This window comes from Crinia signifera, chromosome 6 (genome assembly GCF_055691185.1).
Source record: "Crinia signifera chromosome 6, ASM5569118v1, whole genome shotgun sequence".
NCBI lineage: Eukaryota > Metazoa > Chordata > Amphibia > Anura > Myobatrachidae > Crinia > Crinia signifera.
In genome coordinates, this window is record NC_139222.1 from 171,677,992 (window position 1) to 171,702,675 (window position 24,684).

The 24,684-nt window shown below is 42.7% G+C and overlaps 1 protein-coding gene across 1 annotated transcript in view; it reads left to right on the forward strand.

The window, feature by feature from the left end:
- The window catches only part of GAA (alpha glucosidase), a 35,137-nt gene that overhangs the window by 3,227 nt on the left and 7,226 nt on the right, over positions 1–24,684 (forward strand). Inside the window, exons 2-16 of the mRNA XM_083148130.1 lie at positions 1,713–2,162; positions 5,497–5,642; positions 7,949–8,114; positions 10,073–10,169; positions 10,713–10,832; positions 11,955–12,073; positions 12,846–12,977; positions 13,083–13,193; positions 13,479–13,592; positions 16,831–16,915; positions 17,769–17,886; positions 18,179–18,312; positions 18,412–18,563; positions 19,110–19,258; positions 21,617–21,758. Coding sequence (XP_083004256.1) covers positions 1,734–2,162; positions 5,497–5,642; positions 7,949–8,114; positions 10,073–10,169; positions 10,713–10,832; positions 11,955–12,073; positions 12,846–12,977; positions 13,083–13,193; positions 13,479–13,592; positions 16,831–16,915; positions 17,769–17,886; positions 18,179–18,312; positions 18,412–18,563; positions 19,110–19,258; positions 21,617–21,758 — 2,214 coding nt within the window. The 5' untranslated portion in view covers positions 1,713–1,733. The remainder of the gene's footprint in view (positions 1–1,712; positions 2,163–5,496; positions 5,643–7,948; positions 8,115–10,072; positions 10,170–10,712; positions 10,833–11,954; positions 12,074–12,845; positions 12,978–13,082; positions 13,194–13,478; positions 13,593–16,830; positions 16,916–17,768; positions 17,887–18,178; positions 18,313–18,411; positions 18,564–19,109; positions 19,259–21,616; positions 21,759–24,684) is intronic.

Consider the following 24,684-nt stretch of genomic DNA (forward strand, 5'->3'; position numbering starts at 1 on the left):
CATTTTTCTAACAAGTTCTTGGTTTTCTCCATACATTATGCTTGCAGTAATTTTTTTATTAATATGCACATATGATTAGTACGTTAAATGTACAAAAATTCTATTTCTATATGGTTAATGTGAAAAATATTTTAACAAATTGCCTGTGGAACCTTAAACATGAATATTAACAGCAAATGGATCACAGTAGGTTGGAGGCCTGAAGTGCACTTATGCATCCTGTATATACACTACATTAGCCAAAAGCATATGGACACCTGAATATCACATTCCTAAATTTCTGGTAAACATCTGTATCCCAAAAAAACATGGACATGAATATGGAGTTACCCTCCACCTTTTTCTCCTAGAACAGCCTCTACTCACCCGGGAAAGCTTAACATTATTTTTTGGAACATGGCTGCACAGATTTGTGTCCAATGAGCCACAAGAGAATTAGTATGGTCAGACAAGGAGGTTGGGAAAGAGAGCTGGGCTAGCAGCTGGAATTCTAATTCAACCCCAAGGTGTTAGATGAGGTTAAGGTCAGGTCTCTGTGGAGGACACTCAAGTACTTCAACACCAAACTGCAAACCAACTTACTTTCTGCATGGGGACATCCTGCTGAAACAGGAAAGAGGCTTCCACGCAAAGTTGGATGCCCACAATTCTTTATATTAAATTGAGTTTAGAATGTCCCTGTATGCTATAGCACAGGCCAGGCTAACCTGTGGTTCTCCAGCTATTGTGAAACCTGCCAATGGTTTGCTATTAGGGAATGGTAAAACTTTGGGAGGGCATTCTGCGGTGTGTAGTTTCTCAAAAGAACCAAGGGACAGGCCATACTACCCAAAACAGCCATCCTCCACCAAACTATAGAGTTGCTTGTATGAATTTGTGCAAGAAACCTGCTAATGTTAACCAACCAGATGATGAGTTTCTTCACTTCAAATAAAGCATCTCCACTGCTTCAGAATGTGTCATTGCTAGGCCTTTGTGTATGACCATGGAAGCCTTGGCAAATTCCTTCTCAAATGGATAAAACCATGTGCACTGTGGGGGGGGGGGGGGGGATTAGATTAGAGTTACAAAATAACTCGCCCCAAATCTAATTCTCTCTGCGCAAGTTAAATCTCCATTTGAGAACCACAATAAGGGCCCTTGTGTGGATGCTGCACTGTAGTGAGTGCAACAGTGGAGGAAATACTATTGTTGCATGTTTTAGCACTTGGCAGTCCTGTTGTGGGAACTAAAGGGAGATGCAGGTTTGTGCGGTTACGCTCAGTAATTGTTTTGGGCCTGCTTTGCCTGTTATCATGGAGAAGGAGGTCCAGACATGTACAAATCATAACTTGATTTACTGAAGAGTGTAAATGAATTAGTCCAGCGCAGTGCTTTCAGCTGTCAGTGACCGGTGCTTGTACACCTGCCAATGCACCTGTCATTTTTTTCCATGGGGCACCCTCGACATTATTTAAAGTACTGTGAGGTGCAGTCACGGCTGCAGTCAGGGCTAATGACTAGCCACACAACTTTGGCAGCCAAAGTATAGCGGCACTGATCATGTCATTCTGATTAGCATTAGTACATGTGGGGATGCGGTACCTGCAGCACATAACGTGTCCCATTGGAAGTGCTTATTGTTGAAGTTTAACGTTAAATGGATTCCTTGAAATAGTGTGTAACATGTTACATGGATTTGTAGCGCATATTACTTATTCAGACTCTTGCAGGGGATCCACAGCTGCATCAGGATGCCTGGGAAAAGTTCTCCAGGGAGACGGTCACTGAGACCTGAAAATCCAGCATTGGGGCTCAGTGTTATTCTTCTGGTCTGTGCAGCTTGCACTGCATCTCCATCTTCCGTGAAAGGCTCTGACCCTCCTCAGTGTGCTGTGGACCCCGGCAGCCGGTTTGACTGTGCGCCAGAGAAAGGTGTAAATAAAGAAGAATGTGAGGCTCGGGGGTGCTGTTATTCTCCTGCTGCAGATGGCCCAGGCATTGGACAGCCCTGGTGCTTTTACCCACCCACCTACCCCAGCTATAAGATGTCCAACAAAACTGAGACAGAAAATGGCTTTACTGCCATGCTCACCCGAAGTGTTAAGACCTTCATGCCCAGTGATATAATGACCTTACAGCTGGAAGTTTCATTTCAGACTGATTCAAGACTGCGTATTACTGTGAGTGGGAAAAAAAAACAGTTTGTATCCCTATTGCACACTGAAGGAGAAATATACATATAATAATCAGATAATACAGAGATCTTGGTTGCATATATCTGCAGATATAGGGTTAAGCCCCCAGGCCGTACGTCAAGGCATCTCTGTCACTGGGGGTCCCTAACACTGGGTATGGGTCTGGGGTGTGGGCCCCCAACATGCCGACACAGGCTGACTACTCCAGGGCAGCACACAAATGAAAGTTAGTAGGTGTTAAATATGAAGCACATAAGTGCTATGTAGGGAGGTGAAGGTGTGATTAAAATAATACATACAATGTGATAAGGAAAAACATAAATGTTAATAAAGTGTTAGGGTGTGCTACCCTGGAGCAGACCAGCCATACCAACAAAGGGGGAATCACACTCCCAAACCCATCCCATGCACAATAACAAATTTATGGGCCTAATAGCCCAGTGTAAGGCCACATGATAATGGCTTACAACATCTGAGAGCCAGCTTACCTGGAGATACCCCTGGCTTCTCCAATGGCACTCAGGTGTCAGCAATCCCTCCTATTGCTGACCCATCTATGCCTCTCAACTGCACAACACTTTTATTGGTAAGCTGCTCAATCAGAGGTCTGTCATTCAGGTGCCAACAGGGAGGGGTAAATCTGGTTAGGAAAAAAAAAACAGTTTGTATCCCTATTGCACACTGAAGGAGAAATATACATATAATAATCAGATAATACAGAGATCTTGGTTGCATATATCTGCAGATATAGGGTTAAGCCCCCAGGCCGTACGTCAAGGCATCTCTGTCACTGGGGGTCCCTAACACTGGGTATGGGTCTGGGGTGTGGGCCCCCAACATGCCGACACAGGCTGACTACTCCAGGGCAGCACACAAATGAAAGTTAGTAGGTGTTAAATAAGAAGCACATAAGTGCTATGTAGGGAGGTGAAGGTGTGATTAAAATAATACATACAATGTGATGAGGAAAAACATAAATGTTAATAAAGTGTTAGGGTGTGCTACCCTGGAGCAGACCAGCCATACCAACAAAGGGGGAATCACACTCCCAAACCCATCCCATGCACAATAACAAATTTATGGGCCTAATAGCCCAGTGTAAGGCCACATGATAATGGCTTACAACATCTGAGAGCCAGCTTACCTGGAGATACCCCTGGCTTCTCCAATGGCACTCAGGTGTCAGCAATCCCTCCTATTGCTGACCCATCTATGCCTCTCAACTGCACAACACTTTTATTGGTAAGCTGCTCAATCAGAGGTCTGTCATTCAGGTGCCAACAGGGAGGGGTAAATCTGGTTAGGAAAAAAAAAAACAGTTTGTATCCCTATTGCACACTGAAGGAGAAATATACATATAATAATCAGATAATACAGAGATCTTGGTTGCATATATCTGCAGATATATGCAACCAAGATCTCTGTATTATCTGATTATTATATGTATATTTCTCCTTCAGTGTGCAATAGGGATACAAACGGTTTTTTTTTCCTAACCAGATTTACCCCTCCCTGTTGGCACCTGAATGACAGACCTCTGATTGAGCAGCTTACCAATAAAAGTGTTGTGCAGTTGAGAGGCATAGATGGGTCAGCAATAGGAGGGATTGCTGACACCTGAGTGCCATTGGAGAAGCCAGGGGTATCTCCAGGTAAGCTGGCTCTCAGATGTTGTAAGCCATTATCATGTGGCCTTACACTGGGCTATTAGGCCCATAAATTTGTTATTGTGCATGGGATGGGTTTGGGAGTGTGATTCCTCCTTTGTTGGTATGGCTGGTCTGCTCCAGGGTAGCACACCCTAACACTTTATTAACATTTATGTTTTTCCTTATCACATTGTATGTATTATTTTAATCACACCTTCACCTCCCTACATAGCACTTATGTGCTTCTTATTTAACACCTACTAACTTTCATTTGTGTGCTGCCCTGGAGTAGTCAGCCTGTGTCGGCATGTTGGGGGCCCACACCCCAGACCCATACCCAGTGTTAGGGACCCCCAGTGACAGAGATGCCTTGACGTACGGCCTGGGGGCTTAACCCTATATCTGCAGATATATGCAACCAAGATCTCTGTATTATCTGATTATTATATGTATATTTCTCCTTCAGTGTGCAATAGGGATACAAACTGTTTTTTTTTTTCCTAACCAGATTTACCCCTCCCTGTTGGCACCTGAATGACAGACCTCTGATTGAGCAGCTTACCAATAAAAGTATTACTGTGAGTATTTCCGTTGTCACCAAACAATAGTCATCCTTTACTCAGTGGCGGATGTAGACTTCTCTTCTCGGGGGGGCGGTTTACTGTTTAAACTTGACCCTCCAGTCCTCACTCCTCTCTTCCCATTACTGACTCCTCCCATTGTAAGACTGCCCCCCCCTATAATAATAATATTATTATTATTATTATTATTATTATTTAAAAGAAAAAACCCTGCATTGTAAACACACTGAATGTGCAGCCGGACAGTGCACACACAAGGGAGCTCCAGGCTGTGGCTGCTCCCGCTCATCTGGCGACTTCATCCTGAAACCGGGCACACACCCACCGTGTGCCCGCCGGGCAGTGCTGCAGACACAGCCCACCCCACACTGTCTGAACAATCAGGGTGGCAAACCACCTAATTTACAGCCCACCAGCCAGTAGGACGGCAGGATGGGGAGAGAAAGCCCCGCTATATACGTACTACTATACTATATCAGCTACCGGGTGAGAGAGGAGGCGTCATCATCTCCCCATCATCACTACAATCATTACTTAGTAGGTGCAGGTGCAGATGCGGCCGGCAGCAGTGAGGAGTATACCCCTCCCCCCCCCCCCCCCCACAGTGATTCCACTGGCCTAGGGGGGGCGACCTCCCTGTTCCCCCCCCCCCCCCCTAAATCCGCCCCTGCCTTTACTTCATTTGATTTTTTAATTATCTGTATGTTGCGAAATGTCAATTATATAGATTTAGATTAAGTGCCATTACATTGTATGTTTTTGTTTTGGTTATTGTAATATTCTGCTGCACTAAGATTAAAGTGTGGCAATATAAATGTATATATGGGAGTTCACTTATATTGCTAGAGTAAATACCACATGCTATATTTATACAGACGCATAACTAAGGCAACATGCTGGATCCTGATCTCTGCAGCCACTGCCTAGTACAATAGGAACCTGTTCTAGTGGCTTAACAAGAGATAGGAGGGCACTTACAAATATACCATGGTGCCCCTATTTAAATGGAGTGAGGGTGGTCTTTGAAAACTTGGATGTTTTTTTTTTTTTTTTTTTTTAGATTATATTTTGCTCCATATTAATTTTCAGATAAAGGACCCAGCTCAAAAACGCTATGAGGTTCCAATAGCTACACCTTGTACCAAAGGGAAGGCATCCAATGCTCTCTATGATGTCCAAACCACTACAGAGCCCTTCAGTATACTGGTGAAAAGAAAGTCCAGTTTGCAGATCCTGTGAGTGCTTACAGTGATTATTGCTGTGCACGGCTAGTGCAATGTAATACAACAATGCTGTTAAAGATTTATTGGGGCAATTCAATTGTGAGGAATGTGCCAGCATAGGAACACTCGCAACTGCAGAACATTGGGCCTTATTCTAGTTCAATCTTTCTGAAAAAATCCTTCTTAGATGGACAGAACCATGTGCACTGCAGGTGGGGCAGATGTTACTTGTGAAGAGAGAATTAGATTTGGGTGGGGTTTTAATTCAAAGTGAGATCTATATTGCAGTGTAAAAATAAAGCAGTTCGTATTTACCCTTCTCAGAAACAAAATAACTCGCCCAAATCTAATTCTCTCTACACATTTTACAGCTGCCCGCAGTGCACATGGTTTTGTCCATCTAAGAAGGATTTTGTCAGAGTAAACTAGAATAAGGCCCATTATGACCACAGGTCACTCATTTTCCCTCACTGCAGTCCCTTTCCCCCATATATGGGGTACATAGAAATTGTTGCCCTTATTTAGATCTGATTGCAGTACAAATTTGTTCTCAAAATGGGCAAAACCATGTGCACTGCAGGTGGGGCAGATGTAATGTGCACAGAGAATTTAAATTGGGTGGGGTGTGTTGAAACTGAAATCTAAATTGCAGTGTAAAAATAATGCAGCCAGTATTTACCCTGCACAGAAACAAAATAACTCACGCAAATCTAACTCTCTCAAATCTATCTCTCTATACACGTTACATCTGCCCCACCTGCAGTGCACATAGTTTTGCTCATTTTGAGAACAAATTTGTACTGCGATCAGATCTGAATAAGAGCCTGTGTTGTGTGTACCCACACTTCGTAGATAAATGAAATGCTCCCATTGTGTTTTCCTAAATGTAACCTTTTCACACTGACCTTTACACATTGAGCTTTCTTAAAACTTTTGTTTTTAGGGCCTAATGCATATTTAGAATTCTACTGTAATTTGCTATTGATCAGTCAGGTTTTGAGATCATTATTTAATGAAAAAGAAATGAACAAAACAAAAATCCTTGTTTCTGCTCTGCATTTTGCAGACATGCAAGCTTGCCATGACATACTGTTTTCTGTCTGTAGTTGGAGCAGCTGGTTTACTAACTACACTAGTACGATATTGCTCTTTCACATGATTTGTGTCATTTCCCGCATCATATGCAAAATAACCACATACAGTGTATCATATGCTGCCCAGCCCCGTGGAGACAGGCCTGGATGATAACTCGGTATAGTGTTTTGGGGCCTTAACTCTAATTTACCTGCCAATGGTCTTTTCAATTACTTATTGAAGGTCCACTAAAACCAAAACATACGTTTAAAAAAAAAATTATTAGAGGACTGTCACAAATCTATATTTGTGAATGTTTCAAAGTGCTCAAAACCGAATAGTTGCCTAGGAAGCTATTTTGTTTGTAATCCTAGTAGCTTGGGTTGGGATCATTTGGTCTACAGCATGATGGTCAACAGTTATTAGGTTGATGCCATTATGTCGACATGGGAAAAGGTCGACATGTCATTAGTCTGACAGTGTCTGTCGACAGTCGAACGGTCGACAGGTTTTTTTTTACCTGAATGTCAACACAGTCGACATGGACACAGTTTAAAGTGCACCGCATCCCCTCGCTTAGCTCTCTGAAGGCACGATGCTTCGGGCACGGTGCCTTGCTACACTCGGCACACTATTTTATTCTCACACCTTGCCCTAGTGGATGGTAGTTCATGAAATACCGCCTGTTGGCACATGTCGGCTCAAAAAACAGTGAAAACCCCCATGTCAACCTTTTGACTTTCGTACTAATGACCTTTCAACCTTTTCCCATGTTGACCCAATGGTGTTGACCTAATGATTGTCGACCATCATGCTGTAGACTAAATGACCGCATCCCAGTAGCTCTTATATAGCCCCTTGCACTGCATGTTACTGTGTCAGTAGCACATGGTGTTACCAATTTCTCTGGGATGTTTTTACATCATAAAAAAATTACCCGGCTACCTTGTGTCACATACAAAAGTGTGGGACTTAGTGTGTATTCTATGTAATGCACAAACACATGGTTACACAAAGGGAACACTGGCATATACACTGTTACAGCTGCAATTTGAATGTAGTTATTTCATACTAATGGGACGTTCTTAAATTAAATGCCTCTCCGGTCCAGTAGAAAAACACTACGTACAGAGAATAAAAATGCTTCCTTTAGCCAAACCCTAACATAACATTGGAGCTATAGAAATAGTGTCTTTTTTTATAATCAGTGGCCACATTTGAAGGTTGATTTCTGCTCATTACAGGATGAACACAGCCCTGGCTCCACTGCTGTTTGCAGATCAGTTTATTCAGATCTCCACATCTCTCCCTTCTCAGTATTTGTATGGTCTGGGGGAGCATCTCACATCCATTAACCTGGACCTCAGTTGGAACAGGCTCACCTTCTGGAACAGAGATATAACACCAGAGGTAAGGAACATGGGGCTCACTGTTATGGTGTGTACAGACTGTAAGATTTGGCTTCCGATGTTCCCGATATAGGGAACATCGGAAGCCATATCGCATGCAAATCACATGCTTTTTTAGGGCTTGCGAGCCTGATGTGCTGCCTATGTGCGCTCCCGTGTGAGCGCATATCGGCAGCCAGATAGAGAAGGCAGATCTGCACTATATAGTCTGAATTGTGCCCCTCTAGCATGCCGTGAGATGCAAGTCCTGATACAATCTGATCGCGTCGGTACTCGCATCTCACAGCAGGATCTGCCGTGTGTACACACCATTACTGTGAGAAGACCAACTGTGTAATAGTGGACACACCCATTATTATTTACTTCTTCTCTATTTAATAAACTAAAACTTGGGTAAGTTCCAGGTTCACTCTTTATGGAAATGACATTGAATTATATAGTAGTAAAGCCGCTCCTTGCAACAAGTAGCATTAATCTGCATATGACGTTAACTATTGATGTCCCATGATGACTGAAACTACTATGTGGAAAGGCAGCTGGTATTGCTATTTTCTAATCAGGAAGTATCATAGCCGGATTTAGACCTCTTGGCAAGATACAAATTTAGGGTCTCCTCCCTCAAAAAATCTTGTTCTGGTTGTCTCACAAAGCTGCGAATTTTGCAGCTTTGCGAGTCGTTGAAACACCGCCCGCCACTCCATCTTGCACATCCATTTGCAGCTTGCATGCAGGGAGGAAATCATTGGATGGTCACTGATTATTGTATGATTTTGTACAGCGCTCGTAGATGTAAGACACCTCTCTGGTGTCTTACATCTGCGAGCGCCCTGTGGCGGGCGGGCAGCTGTCATCAGGAAATTACCATGGGAATGCCCAGCCCACACTGCTAGGTGTGAATGGTACAGCGAACAAGCAGTTTGCCGTGCCCCCTCGCACCAAGTGGCTGCACATGCGCAGTCGCAAAAAACACCGTTCCCCTGCGCAAATACACAGGGGAGCAAAAGGAGCAGAATAAGGTCCTATATTTTTGTTCCGGAATCATGCTCCTTACATTATTTGTCATTTTTACAGGTTATACTAGGCATGTCCAAACTATGGCCCTCCAGCTGTTGAGAAACTACATGTCCCAGCATGCCTTGCCATAGTTTTAGCATTTCCTAATCACAAAACTGTGGCAAGGCATGATGGGACTTGTTGTTTTACAACAGCTAGAGGGCCATAATTTGGACATGCATGGGTTATAGTAACGTTCGTTATGCATTATTCCGAACACCATATTGCCCCTTACACAATATGCAATACACCATAATGCCCCTTGCACATTATAAAGAACACTAATGCCCTTTTCTTAATTTATGCCCCTTTCACATTATGTTCCTTAATCAGATCTGATCGCAGTACAAATTTGTTCTCAAAATGGGCAAACCACGTGCACTGCAGGTGGGGCAGATGAGAGAGTTAGATTTGTGTGAGTTATGTTGTATCTGTGTAGGGTAAATCCTGGCTGCATTATTTTTACGCTGCAGTTTAGATTTCCGTTTCAACACACCCCACCCATATGTAACTCTCTCTGCACATGTTACATCTGCCCCACCTGCAGTGTACATGGTTAATGTTTTCCAGATCTCCTCACATAATCACAAGTGAAGTAATTAGCTCCAGCTGTGGATCTTTTAAAATGTGTTGGTGAGTAATGAGGGCACCTGTGCAGAAGCAGCTAGATTGTCTGGAAAATGTGAACTGTTGGTAGCGCTTGAGGCTACCCTGCCTTACATGTGCGTCTGGGAAGTGGTGGGGAAAAGCTTTTGAGCGCTCCTGCTGCACTCAATGCACAGCCGTGTACTGAATGAGCGTCAATGACACTGGACACAGATCAAGCATGGTAACATTATTATGTGACCTCTGCTGTTTGCAGGTAGTATTACAGCTTTCTAACCGTGTTCCTGCTTACTGTTCTAGACCAATGCGAACCTCTATGGTTCCCATCCATTCTATCTGGCTTTGGAAAAAGATGGTTCTGCTCATGGGGTATTCTTGCTCAACAGTAATGCCATGGGTAAGTGTTTGTTTTTCCTGAACGTAAATACCTCAGGCGCCATAATTAGTGCTTCCAGACACGAGTGTGTGTGTGTGTGTGTGTGTGTGTGTAATAAAGGAAAATAAGTGACCTATTTAAAGGGTTAAAAAGGTTCTTTAAACATCACAGATAAAGTTAAATTATTTCAAGTTGTATTAAGGCTTGCAGGTTCATTAGGGTTAGAAAATTCTCAGATGTTGACTCTGCCCACATTGTATAACCTTACCCTAGGGTGGAGTCTACTGGTAAGTATTTTGGACACCTAATGAACCTACAAATTTGAATACAACTTGAAATCAATCATTGTACTGTATCTGTGATGTATACAGAACCTTTTTAATGGTTTTTGCTATCTTATTATATTTTAAGTGTACCCTGTGTTAAATGAATAATCCATCTTCATTTATAGGAAATTTTATATTCTCTGTCTACTTCCAGATTGTACTATAAATTGTGAAAATGAATTATATTATATTCTATTTATTTATTTTTAATCTTTCATATTATTTTGTTTTTCTGTAGATGTTCTTCTGCAGCCTGCTCCAGCCCTCACCTGGAGAACTACAGGAGGAATCCTGGACTTCTATATGTTTCTGGGCCCAGACCCTAAGGCTGTGATTCGCCAGTATCAGGAAGTAATTGGTGAGATTGATGGGAATAGATATGATAGAAGTGACTCTGCTAGGACAGGGCCTGTTATAGAGGCAAGGGCAACCCATAAAAGGAACATGTTTGCACTTTTTACACTGCAGGCTGGAGGGATTTAAAGTGATTAAACAAAGCTGCCCAGTACACATCAGCAGGTGGCAGTATGTACCTTACATGCAAAAAAAAAATTATTTGCACCCCTTGCATTGCAGCATAGTTTTTCAGGAATATATTTCATCCATTTTAATTTGTTGCTCCTGTTTTTGCTTTGGTCCTATACATGAAGAATGTGCCTGTTTGGACTGTTAAGCTCAACCAGTTTTGTGTAAGATGTTCTGTAAGGGTGTAGTATAGGGATCCGACAGTCATTAGACCGACGTCTGAATCCAGACTGCCTGTATTCTGACAGCAGGGCAGGTGCAAAGATACCCCTAGCGGTCTCACTGTGCTCGCCACGTCGTGGACCCCCACGAGGGAGAGTCTAACAGTCGGGATTCTGACATTGGTTTGCTGACCATCTGAATTCCGACTGTCAGCAGGTCATCCGGCACCCGTTCCGTAAAGCTCCCCTTATAGATCTGTTAAAGGGTACTATGGCAGTGTTCTGTGGGTGCCTTCAAGTCAGTAATTCCGCAATCTTATAGTTTCTTGTACAAAGGGCCTCATTCAGTCCTGTTCGCTAGGCTGCATATGTTCACAGGCTAGCGAACAGGTACATGCCCCCACCCCCAATTGAACATCCAAACCCCCACCCCCCTTCCCTCGAAAAATCCTCGCATTTGCATTGGGGAGTATATGTAGGCTTACTCATCCCCTCGCATGCGACCGATCAGAGGAGAAATCATTCGATGGTCGCTGGTTTTTCAGATGGGCGCTGATCTCAGTCATGGGACACCAGCTGCCCACCGCGAGTAGGCATTGACACGCCTGAATTCTCAGGGGAAAGCCCAGAGGTTTATGGGGTCACCCATAAAACGGTGGGGACACCCATAAACAGTGGTAACATTCCCCCGCTACCACCCACCGCTCCCCCCCCCCCCCCATCCCCAAACACACACACAATAATGGAACACCTTGGCTCCTCAGCCGTGTAACAATGTCTTATTATCTGTGCAGGGCTTCCCTTCATGCCGCCCTTTTGGGGCCTGGGCTTCCACCTATGTCGCTGGGGTTACTCCACATCTGACATTACGCGGGAGGTGGTGAGAAATATGAGTAAAGCCAGTATACCTTTGGTAAGAGACCAAGATAAGATTGAAATGTTTTTAGATTTGGTCACTTGTCCTACATCTGTTGTCAGTATAGCATTGTTTATTATATGCATATATATATATATATATATATATATATATATATATATATATATATATATATATATATATTTTGAGAATATATTCTAAGTGTAACTAGGATTCCTTTTTTATGCCGCAATGTAAAATCTAATTGAAAACCATGTTAAAATTAAATAAAATCAAGTCTTCAGCAAGCACACTTTTTGATAAAAGTATGGATGGGGGGCTGCAATGAGGTGGGAGGAGTCAGGAATAATAAGGGGAGGAGTCTATACCAAGTATCAGATGCTGGGCCTGTGTGCTTTAAATGCCAGGGCCTATTTATAGTCCCAGTCCGGCCCTGTTCTTTAGGAATAAAGTGTTGAGTATCACCAGATTATATGGAGCACTTGGGCGTAAATTCGAAAAATTAAAAGATGTGATGTTGCCCCTAGCAACCACTCAGATTCTTTATTTAATTTCTGTATTGAATCCTAGAAAATGATAGACAGAATTTGATTGGTTGATATGGGGAACATCTATTTTCAATTTTAGAATCTTTAGTACATTTACCACAAGACTTCCCATGAGGGACAGAAGTACATTTGTTTTGATCAATAATCAAATATTTAAAAAACATGTATGTTCCCGTAAGTGATGAAGACTAAAACACTCCATTATAAATTGGGTAAAGGAGGTGTCTATAGTAATTTCATGTTTCTATGATGCTCCTCAGGATGTACAGTGGAATGACATTGACTACATGGATAAATATCGAGACTTTACATATGACAAAAAAAGTTTTGGCGATTATCCAGAGATGGTTAAAGAATTCCATGCACAAGGTCTAAAATACATTATGATTGTGGTAAGGAGCTTAATACAAATCAGGGGTGTGAGTTGGTATTATTTGGGGATACCGTTTTCTGATGTAAAAGCTTTATAGTGAATTACAGTATAACGCATTTTCCAGGACCCAGCCATCAGCAGCTCCAGTCCCCCTGGCAGTTACCCACCTTATGATGATGGACTGAAGAGAGGAGTTTTCATTACTAATGAGACCGGACAACCTCTTGTAGGCAAGGTATGTGATTAATGGATTCTTTATATTAATTTTGTGAATGATTACCTTATTTGTCAGCACAGAGAGTTACGCCCCGGATACTTGTTCAGCTGTAAGGGCTTATATGTGTGCACCACCCATGATGAATAAAATATGTATGAATGTAATACGTGATGTATGCATGATTTGTATGTATATGTGAATCCCCCTACTCACTCCTTTTTATATTAATATGTCAAACAATCTTCGGAAATGTGAAATTTCCTGCATTCATTCTCTGTTCTGTTCTCATTCGCTGTTGTGCAGGTTTGGCCAGGTCTTACGGTGTTCCCCGACTTCACAAACCCTGACACGTTCAGCTGGTGGCATGATATGGTGAAGGATTTCTATGACCAGGTGCCTTTTGATGGCATGTGGATAGTAAGTAGTTTAGTACTGTATATCACTTGTCTTACTGATATATTTACAAACATCCATATTCATTTGTTTTTTTTTTTGTTTTTTTTTTTATTCTTTTTATTCAATTTCAAGATATAAAAGACAGTACATCACATCACATTGCATTTACAAAACATACATATAAACTTAAGGCGCTCGATTGCAGCTATTCATTATATATATCAGCATGTATTTTCCTCTAGGTCTCTCGGCGCTTCAGCTTATCACTTAACAACAAGACATTTAAAAAAGATTATAACGGCTCTATTCCTGACTATAACAAATTATTTCGATTTCATGTTCTGTACCCCTCCCCTTCTAGATCTCATGGTGCCTATTTTGGCCCAGTAGTGTGGTGCTAAGCCCCTTTGTCCTTCCTAATTCCCATACCTATGCTTGCTCTTTATACTGGAATTGACAGAGCTCGTATTAAATTATTATACTTTGTGTTAAAGTGCAGGTTCGTATGTCCTTTATTTACTATGTGTGCTATGTCCTTTAGTTTCATATCAACCTGTGCTTTGTGTATTTTGTGTTCCATCTTCCTCCTATATACCCTCAGTTGCGTGCTCTGCATATTTTATTTATATCTTATTTAACATTTTTAGTGTAGTTACATGATTACATATTAAATTCTTAGTGAATTACTTGTCTATCCAAGTGCTCCAAATTTTTTTATATTTGTCTAATGTGTTCCTATTTTTATAGATTAAAATAAAAGCACTGATAACAACGGGAGGGAATCCCCCTAAAATCTCCAGGGTATATGGGTATTTGCTACAGAATAAAAACAAAGATAAAATGAAGAATATAAAAGAGAAATGGGAACAAGACCTAGGGCCCATCGAATTAGGAGAGTGGATCTGTGCCCTGAGGTCAATACCTAAGAGTACAAATTCTATTAAGGTTCAACAAATACAACTATATGTCCTACACAGGGCATATCTGACCACGGGGAGATTAGTGAAATTTGGTGCAATAGAAACTGATATATGCCCCAAATGTAAAACCACATCAGGTACCTTCTTCCATTTGATTTGGGAATGTGGCGTGGTACAGGAATTTTGGATAAATGTTAAAAAAGTAATGGTAGAAATTGGAATAAGAGAAAGCACGTTAACGCCCAGATGTTGTGTCCTAAACATAATGGAAGAAGGGGCAATAGAGGGTAACCTAAAATTATTCATAACTAGCATGTGCGCACTGGCCAAGGTGATAATAGCCAGAGCATGGATGGCTAAAGAAGGCCCTGAAATTGACAGTTGGCTATCATTAATTGAGTACACAGTAAGACACGAAAAACAAATCCATATTCATTTGTAGTGTTTTTTTAGGGATGCAGTTTAAATCCCGGCGGTCGGGGTCCCGGCGTTCAAAATCCAGACGCCGAAATCCCGTCACTTTCTCCCCCTGTGGGTGTCCACGACACCCTCGGAGGGAGAATTAATTAGTGTGCCGAGCGTAGCGAGGCACCGGGCCCACTGCGTTGCGAGCCCGCAAGGAGGGGCGATCCACGTCCCCCCCTTGTCGGGATTTTGAACGCCGGGATCCTGACCGCCGGCTTTTCATGCCGAATCCGTTTTTTTAGTTTAATATAATCCTGAATGGTGATTTTTTTTCACTATTACTATTAGGCAGGAACTGATAAGCAGGTGGAGGCCTTAATTCTGAACCTTTACAAATGTAATTAGACATATTATGTTAATATTAAATCTTTTGTTATAACCCTTATAATAGCATTGGGATTTTCTAATACATTAAAGTGTAACATAAGCGATCTTTGACATTGTCACTTTACTAATATATTGTAATTGTTTACATGGAAGTTATTTTTTTTTTTTTTTACTAAATCTTCGTGAAGATGTGTAATGTTATATAGTGATTGTGAGTGCACAGAATGCCACAACGTTTGGGGGTTGTTATTAAACCAAGAATATAGCTGCCAAATGCTCCCTTTCTAATGACCTGTATGTTATTGTGTATGGCCCTTGGTAGAACCGGAACTGACCATAAACATGTTATTGTAATCTCTCCAATGTTGTTCATACAGATTAATGACCGTGAATTGTTGAGCTCACAGCTGGATCTCGACAACATACGGCCGTTTCTCGCGGCCATGCCCCCTTTTCGGCACTTGGCAGGCGGGACATTGAATCCCACCTGCCAAGGTGCAGTGAGCGGCCCGGGAACGGGATTGAATACTGCCTTATATTGGCATTGGTTCTAGATTAAAGGGTCAACAGTGTCACTCTAGACAAGGAGACCTCAAACTATTATACTCTGGTACCCCATCATAATAAAAATGACAGGATCCCAGCAAGTTACTGCAGAAGGTCATCACATCACATGTGTAGTCAGCAGACAGCACATACATGGCAGCATTGTGGAGGTTTAAAGTGATGGGAGGAGTCTAAAATAACAGACCGTTCAACAGATTTTTCAGACTCCTTGAATCACTGACTGAGATTAGAAAAGTCTTCAGCCTGAAGGTCAGCAACATGGAGTCACGACCCCATGCTGAGAAGGTCGGGACCCACAGTTTGAGAAGCGCTGCGCTAGATACAGTCAAAAGCTCAACAACAAAATTTCGAAGCCTACAAGGTCGAGATTGACAAAAGGTCGGCACATTAAAGTTTAAATGGGTTTTTTTTGTGTCCATGTCAACACCTGAGTATGTGGCACCACAATTGGTGTACCACGTACCCTCGCATGGCTCGATTTGCTCACCATGCTTCAGGCAAAGTGCCTCCTCCTGTATCGCTGCTCTCAGGACACTTTAGCGTTCTCAGTTGGAGCCAACATGGATGGTACAGTATGATAAAGTGAAAAAAAGAAAGAAAACAAAATTGCAAAAGACTTCTGTTGACCTTTTCATGTGTCGACCATTGCCATGTTTACCCTTTTGTCTATCTTCTTGTCAGTGTCGATCTTGTGATTGTTAGTCTTTTGTCAATGTTGACCTAATGCGTGTTGACCTAGACATTTTCAACCTATAATCCGGATCCCATTGGCATCTGTGGCCAGACTCTGGCGTTATTGGAACTTATAACATTAGATATAAAAATTGGGAAGCTATGTCTCCTATGAGTGCAGAATACTCCCTGTCCATCTGGAGGACATATTTATGATTTAATGAAATATGTGACATGAGTTATGGTTCACTTCTGCACTTAATTGGTATTGTAAAATGCTTAATGTTTTTTGTTTTCTTTTGTGACAGGACATGAATGAGCCATCTAACTTTGTCCTTGGCTCAATAGATAACTGCCCAGACAACAAACTGGAAAAACCCCCATACGTCCCCGGTGAGTTTTGATAACCCAACGGAAAGCAGTAATTTAAGCTGGGCACACACTTTTCCAATCTTAAAGAGAGATGTGATTCCAGATCCGACTGTAGACTGCATGGAATTAGCCCCCCCCCCATTACATTAACCATCCCCAAGATGTTCAACCCAGGACTGGAATTCCTCTGAATGTGGTCCATCAAAAATTATAATGGGGTCCCCCATCACGAGCAACAACTATGCCCCTTACACGTACCCCTGATGGGGGTGGGCAGTGGTAGCTGCAGAGGTGGGGGTGCATTACAGCACTGGTGGGGTATTGTTTTTTTTACAGGTGGCCTACAGATACCAACAAGCTTGCCCTGGCATGCCAGCACTTTACCTGTTGGGTAATGGCCTTTAAGCTTTTTTGCATGGCTGCCACCTCCCATGGCAATCAGGTTGGCTAAAATAATAAATGAAGAGTAGGTTCCCAAACAGAGCAAGACTGATGTATTAATGTTGACATATTGCACTAGATGTAAGAAGGCTATGACATGAACATTTATTGTTCCCTAAATATAAAATGTGAGTTGGTCACAGTTGCTAAACATAAAGCAGATTTCAGTGTAGACTACATAGATAAGTTGCAGAGTCCGGCTGCTGATACCAAGCTATATTGCATACAACGGTGTCCATTCATAAATAAGTATACATAATCAAAATGATAAGTATCCTACCAGGTTATAGCCATTGCTACATATAGTATAAGTACCCTGTTGACACCCTATTAGTAAGTCAAGTTGGGAGAACATCAGATATCCTTCTTTTCCGAAGTGCAACACAAGTGTTATTGAAAGTCACACATATTACCATTGCTATGTGTGTTACAGCTGTAATAGGAGGCGCACTGCAGCACGCCACCATCTGTGCTTCCAGCAAGCAGCACTTCTCTACACACTACAACCTGCACAACTTGTATGGACTCTCTGAGGCAATAGCAACCCACAAGTAAGTGAGACGATTCCAGAAGGTTATGGTGACAGAACGCGTGGAATCCAAAACGGGCTACAATAACCATTATATATTATAACCATAATTTGATTTATATAGTGCTCTTTCTATAATAGGGTAAAGTGCTTAATAAATACAATGAACATATATTGTATAAAACCTCTTGCAGCAAGGTTATACCATGTTTGTTAGTTTTCAACATAGAGCCTTAAAAACTGTCCTAGTTTACATAAGATATTTTGTCCTTTAAGGACTCCCTTTGATTCAAATTTGATATCTATCCAACTAGTGCTTTGGTCAAAATCCGGGGAAAGCGTCCTTTTATTATCTCTCGATCGACATTTGCCAGCCATGGCCACTACGCCGGGCACTGGACGGGTGATGTACCCAGCACTTGGGAACAGCTGTACTACTCCGTGCCAGGTAGGTTATGCATTGCATATTACTATCTAACCTACACACTGTTGTCACATCCCTCCTTCAGTAAAATTGATGTTGTGTTTTTATTTTCCTGTATTCCAGCTATGTTACTTTTTAACATGTATGGTGTCCCTCTGGTGGGGGCAGACATTTGTGGTTTTACTGGAAACACCACAGAGGAGCTGTGTGTACGGTGGAGTCAACTTGGTGCTTTTTATCCATTTATGAGAAACCACAACAATCGTGATGCTCGGGTGAGGCAAGATAACATGTGACTACTAATATGGTCCGCTCTGGATGTTGCATGCAGCAACAATTTACTCTGTGCTCACGTGCTATAGCTTTAGTTCCAGGAGTTTTGTGGTGGTCTTTATCTATGAATAGTGTTTCCCGTTCTACTCCTGTACAACTGTGCAACATTCTCTTTTCCTGTGCTGTGAGCAAATCTCGTGTTGAATCGGCCTGGGTTACCTGGTTACACTGAACCGAGATCTGGGTTGTTCTCATATTTAACCCTGGTCACTACCCGGGTAGAAATGCTTGACCCAGGTGTTTATCCATCTCAGACTCCTCTATAAGTAATGTGTGTGCATAACCTTCCTCTATCTATTTTAGAAGTAGTTAATAAATATCTTTTCCTATGCCATGGAGATTTTTTTTTTTTTTAACCATGCTTTAAAAGAATAAGCTCCACTATTCCTAAAATTGTAAGATGAAAAACAAATTGGCAACCGGTTCAGGGTGTGTACATGCGTATAACAGATAACCGTTATTATTGTTTCGTTTCACTGCCTTTTCAGCCGCAGGAACCATATGTTTTCAGCAAGGAATCTCAGGCAGCCATGAAGAGTGCATTGCACATACGCTACTCGCTGCTTCCTTATCTGTACACATTGTTTTATAAAGCCCACAACTTGGGGGAGACTGTGGCTCGTGCTCTCTTTCTGGAGTAAGTATAATGTATTGGCTGCGTCTGCTCTGCTGCGTGTACTTTATAGATTCTCACTTTTATTTGCTTAAATGTGAAAAATCCTTTCAGGGGGTTTGTGAAAGTCATACCTATGAGCACAGTGCTAAAGGGGGCGAGTACTGCTCCATTTTGGGGATGTACATCTGTCCATTAAGAGCCGGATTAAGACACCATTTTGGGCCCCCATTATCCGATTGGTCCATACCCCTCCTTATTTACCTTATGCATATCCCCAAAGCTATTTTTTTTTTTCTGTTCATATTCAATATTATAAATGTAATCCTTTTATATCTAAATTACAAAATGAAACCTGTAAAGATGAATACAACACACTGTGACCACCAAACAGTAAGTTGAGCATCTCAGTGACTGCCGTAGAGTACATAACATAGACCACCCCAGTGGCCACCATAGGGTCGGCATGGCATCTCAATGACCATCATATGGTACCCAGGGCATCTCAATGACCATCATATGGTACCCAGGGCATACCAGAGCATTTTTGTGAATGCCACACAATATTATTCGCTCCTCAATTAACCTTGACCCCCTCCTCAAACTTGGGGCCTTATTCTAGTTCAATCCTTCTGGCAAATTCCTTCTTAGATGACAAAACCATGTGCACTGCAGGTGGGGCAGATGTAACTTGTGCAGAGAGAATTAGATTTGTGTGGGGTTTTACTTCAAATTGAGATCTATATTGTAGTGTAAAAATAAAGGGTACTTGTTTCCTAGAACGGCACCCACGATTTTGATCTTAGGCATCGCAAGGGAAAAAATTGCGTCGGTCGCATCTCATGCGGCCAAAAAATCACATGCGACCGACGCGATTACCGCGATTTTACATAGGGAACAATGTTAAATGGCCCAATTGACCTGATTTCACATAGGGAACAATGTTAAATGGCCCACAGACCCCAAATACCCACCTTGAAGTGTGAAATGGCCCCCCCAATTGTTAACGCCACCCCACAATCAACGTGAACCCGAAGCATGGCGAGCGCAGCGGTACGCGTCCTCCGACCTTTTCATACCCCACTATCCACGTCGGCGTGCATTTGAGAATAGAAAGTGTGGCGAGCCATCGAAGCGCGGCGAGCCCCGCGAGGGGACGCGGAACACGCTCCTGAAGCGAGCCCCGCGAGGGGACACAGATTACTTAACATGTATTCCGCGTCCCGTTGCGGGGCTCGCTACGCTTCAGGCTCGTATTCCGCATCCCCTCGCGGGGCTCGCCACGCTTTGGGCTCGGTGGCTCGCTGCGCTCGCCACACTCTCTATTCTCAACTCCACGCCAACGTGGATAGTGGGGGTATGAAAAAGTCGGAAGACGCGTACCGCCGCCCCTCACGGGCTCGCTGCGCTCGCCACGCTTCGGGTTGACGTTGATCGTGGGGTGGTGTTAACAATTGGGGGGGCCATTTCACACTTCAGGGTGGCTATTTGGGGTCTATGGGCCATTTAACATTGTTCCCTATGTAAAATCGGGTCAATTGGGCCATTTAAAATTGTTCCCTATGTAAAATCGGTAATCGCGTCGGTCGGATTGCATGCGATTTTTTTGGCCGCATGCGATGCGACCGCCGCAATTTTCATCTTACCATGCATTTCTATGTAAAATCGTGGACATCGGTCGCATCGCATGCCATTATAATGGCATGCGATGTACATGCGATGCCCGCGATGGGCGCCGTTCTAGGAAACAAGTACCAAATAAAACAGCCAGTATTTACTCGGCATAGAAACAAAATAACTCACCCAAATCTAATTCTCTCTGCACATTCTCTTATCTTATTAGAACTGCTATCTTAGTAAATTTACCCCAGAGAGTAAACACTTTATCCTCAAACATTATTTCCAAAATGCCAAATGATACAAAGGGGTTACAAAAGGTGATCATGATCTCATTACCTTATACTCCATGTTGTGAACCCTTTTTGGAATAGTTCTATATCCTGTTTGACACTTCATTTGGTGGTTTCTTTGATGGTAGAACTCAAGGGCGTAACTACCATAGGTGCAAGGGGTGCAGCTGCTATGGGGCCCAGAGCTGAAGGGGGGCCATCTTTGCTGTCTAAGTAGTATATGTTTTACATACATTTATCACCATCAGTTGCTAAATAGGGGGCCCTTACAAACTTTTGCTATGGGGCCCACGATTATCTAGTTACGCCTCTGGTAGAACTACATCTAAAAGAAGCGTTGGACAGGAAACGGGGACAAGAACCATTTTTTATTTTCTGGTTTTGTCTGTAATCTTTGTGTGAGAGTCAATTGTTCAGGGTGTCTCCATGACATTCTGGGAGATTCAGCAAGTATGACTGATGTCTCTTTTAGGTTCCCCACTGACCAGAACACATGGACAATTGACCGCCAGTTCCTTTGGGGGGATGGTCTACTGATTACCCCAGTCCTTGAGCAAGGAAAAAATGAAGTCAAGGGATACTTTCCTCGTGGAAATTGGTATGCGCTGCAAACGGTAAGTGCTTCTTATCTCTCCCACACACCTGTGTTTTTTGTTTTTATAACAAAACATTTTTTGTTTATTTTGAAAAAGGCAGTTGACAATGATATATTTTCATGTACAATACACTCCATACCAGTCTGCATAATTGTAATGTTATCGTAGGAAAATGTATAGACACAGAGGTAAACAAAATAATTGTCAATCTTTGGAAAAACATATTCGAAACAATATAAAAAAAAAAAAAATCCCCCCTCTACTAAGAGATTTAGGGACTTATTCTAGTTCACTCTTAGAGCCAAATTCCTTCTCAAATGGACAAAACCATGTGCACTGCAGTTGGGGCAGATGTTACATGTGCAGAGAGAGTTAGATTTGGGTGGGGTTGTTCTTCAGAGTGAGATCTATATTGCAGTGCAAAAATTAAGCAGCCAGTATTTACCCTGCACAGAAACAAAATAACTCACCCAAATCTGTACATGTTATATCTGCCCCCCTGCAGTGCACATGCTTTTGTCCATCTGAGAAGGAATTTGCCTCTAAGAGTGAACTAGAATAAAGCCCCTAGTCAAATACCAAGTGGTCCCCTCATACAAGGAATAAATACGCAGTTGAGATTCCCCATCCAGTGACTCAATATATATCCTCCATTTACATATAAGCTTCTTGACACACTGCTCTATATGTGGGATCATGGAACGACTGTCTAGATGGAGAAGATGGAGCAAGTCCAACTTAACAGTGCAGGAATGGGGGATGGACACAGTCCAACACCTAATACCACTTTTACACCAAAACAACCGGGTCACACCCGGGGTTTTGGATCTGGATGTGACCCGGTAATTGTTCCCTTTTACACTGGCATCTCCCAGCATTATGGCGGGTAGGGGACACCGGTGAATTCGGGCCCTGATCCGGTGCTCGGAGATGACATCATCTCCAAGCACCGGGAAACCTGCGGCCTGACACCCCCGCAACGATGACAGACAGGCTGGGGGCAAGCCCAGCACCTAGGTAAGCTGTTGGGCCGCCCCCAGCCTCTGTCCATGAGGTGAATGGATGCCTGTGTGCGGCACCCATTCACCTCTGCTGCTGTCTGCATAGTACCGCAGACAGCAGTGGAGGCTGTACGCAGCCCGTGCCCAACCTCCGGACTGACCTCGGGGCGTTGCGGTCCGGAGGTTGGGGCTCCCTGATTGGAGGAAATTGGTCCCTGAGTCGGATGACCCAGGTTACCCATTTACACAGCCTCTGACTCCGGGGAAGCCCCGTGTCCGACCCTGAACATTTGCCGGGTTGGACACGGGTAACAGGACCCATTTTTTTTTGCCCTTTTACACCAGGCCCTGGCCCGGAGGGGCAATAATACGGGTCGCGGCTCTGGTGTAAAAGGGGTATAAGTATGGGGTTTTTTTTTTGCCACTGTCACTACCAAAGTGAGGAACGGGGCAAGTGTGGTCTTACGACCTTGCTAACACACACCTGTGTGTAAGGGGGCAAATTTATACAGATTTATGAAATGGGTATATTGGTTATTTGAGTATTAGGCACAGCAAAAATATCATAAACACTGTTTTGTATCTTTGTGTTTTTAATTTTTATTTTTTTTGCACTACTTTATTTTTTATAAAATTGTACTGCTATATAAAGGTAAGTTACAGATTATAAAAATGTTTTGTTTTTGTATAGGTGTCATTGTCCACCAAGTTCACACAAGTATAATTCATCTGCATCTAGCAGTGTATATGTTCAGAAGCTTTCATTTCAATGTCCAGTTCTAGGTCCGAAATGCATCATTTAAGTTTGAAGTTGATAATGAGGCTTTTGTTTCTGTGCCTAGTGTAGTTACTGTTTTTGTGATCTGTAAAACATGCACTTTTAGGGGTTCCTGAATTCTGGAGTTGGGGGAATGCTGTACTATATAATCCTATAACATGGCCTACTACAGCATTCTGCAGCAGAAGGTTACCTATAATGAGTGCACAGACTCGCACACATTGCCAAATTTAAATTCTATTGTACTGTACTGGATGATAGATACTAGTCAAACTTGCACTTAATTATATGTGCTTAACACTTAGGGTGGAATGTAACGCTACCCGAGTTCAGCGGCAGTGCGGGTTGCCAACTGACCTCAGATTTTTTTTTTTTTTAAAGGGGCAATCGCTTAAAGGGCATGGTTTTGCCTTGTAAGTGATTGCCCTTTTAAAAAGTGAGTCCGGCCGGCATCCCGCATGCCCGCCTAACTCGGGCAGCATTACATTCCGTCCTTTGAGTGTGATTTACTGAAGTCCTAGTTCTGAGGACGTGCGAGAGGCCCGCTAAACTCTGAGGTTATTTTAAAAGGGCAATCATTTACAAGTCATGATTTTGCTTGTAAAGGATTAGGAAAGTAGTAAAAAGCGCTAAAAAATAAAATATGTTTCTGAAAGAGTGAAAAAATGGCTAAATGTTTTAAGTGGTACCTGAAAATGAAAAAGTGGTTAGTGGTAATGTTTACACCCTTTTGGGGAATATGTAAAAAGGGATTTGTGGATGGACTGTCGCTATCCCTAATGCTGACCCTTACGTGCTTCCGGTGATGGTACTCCGTGTGCCAGATGGTGGAACAGCCGGGGGGGGGCCGCCTGATGTTATCGCGGCTCTCTCCCGTCCGTTTGGCTGTGTGAGCGGCAGGGCGCACGTTCAAAATTTCCTTCAATTGCCGGTACCATATATGACAGTAGTCTTCGCTTAGATTGAGAAGATCAATTGAGTCGTTCTTTAGCTTATGTCCCTTCCTGATGCACAAAAATATTGTGATGCCCAGCAAAGTGCCTCCCTTTTCCTGCCCAGCTGCATGGCGACGTTTCAGTTTCACATATGTGTGTAGCCGGTGAGGCTGGAGTTCATTATCCCCAGGGGCAGATCGAAAGCCAACCTGCAGATCAAAGAAGAATCT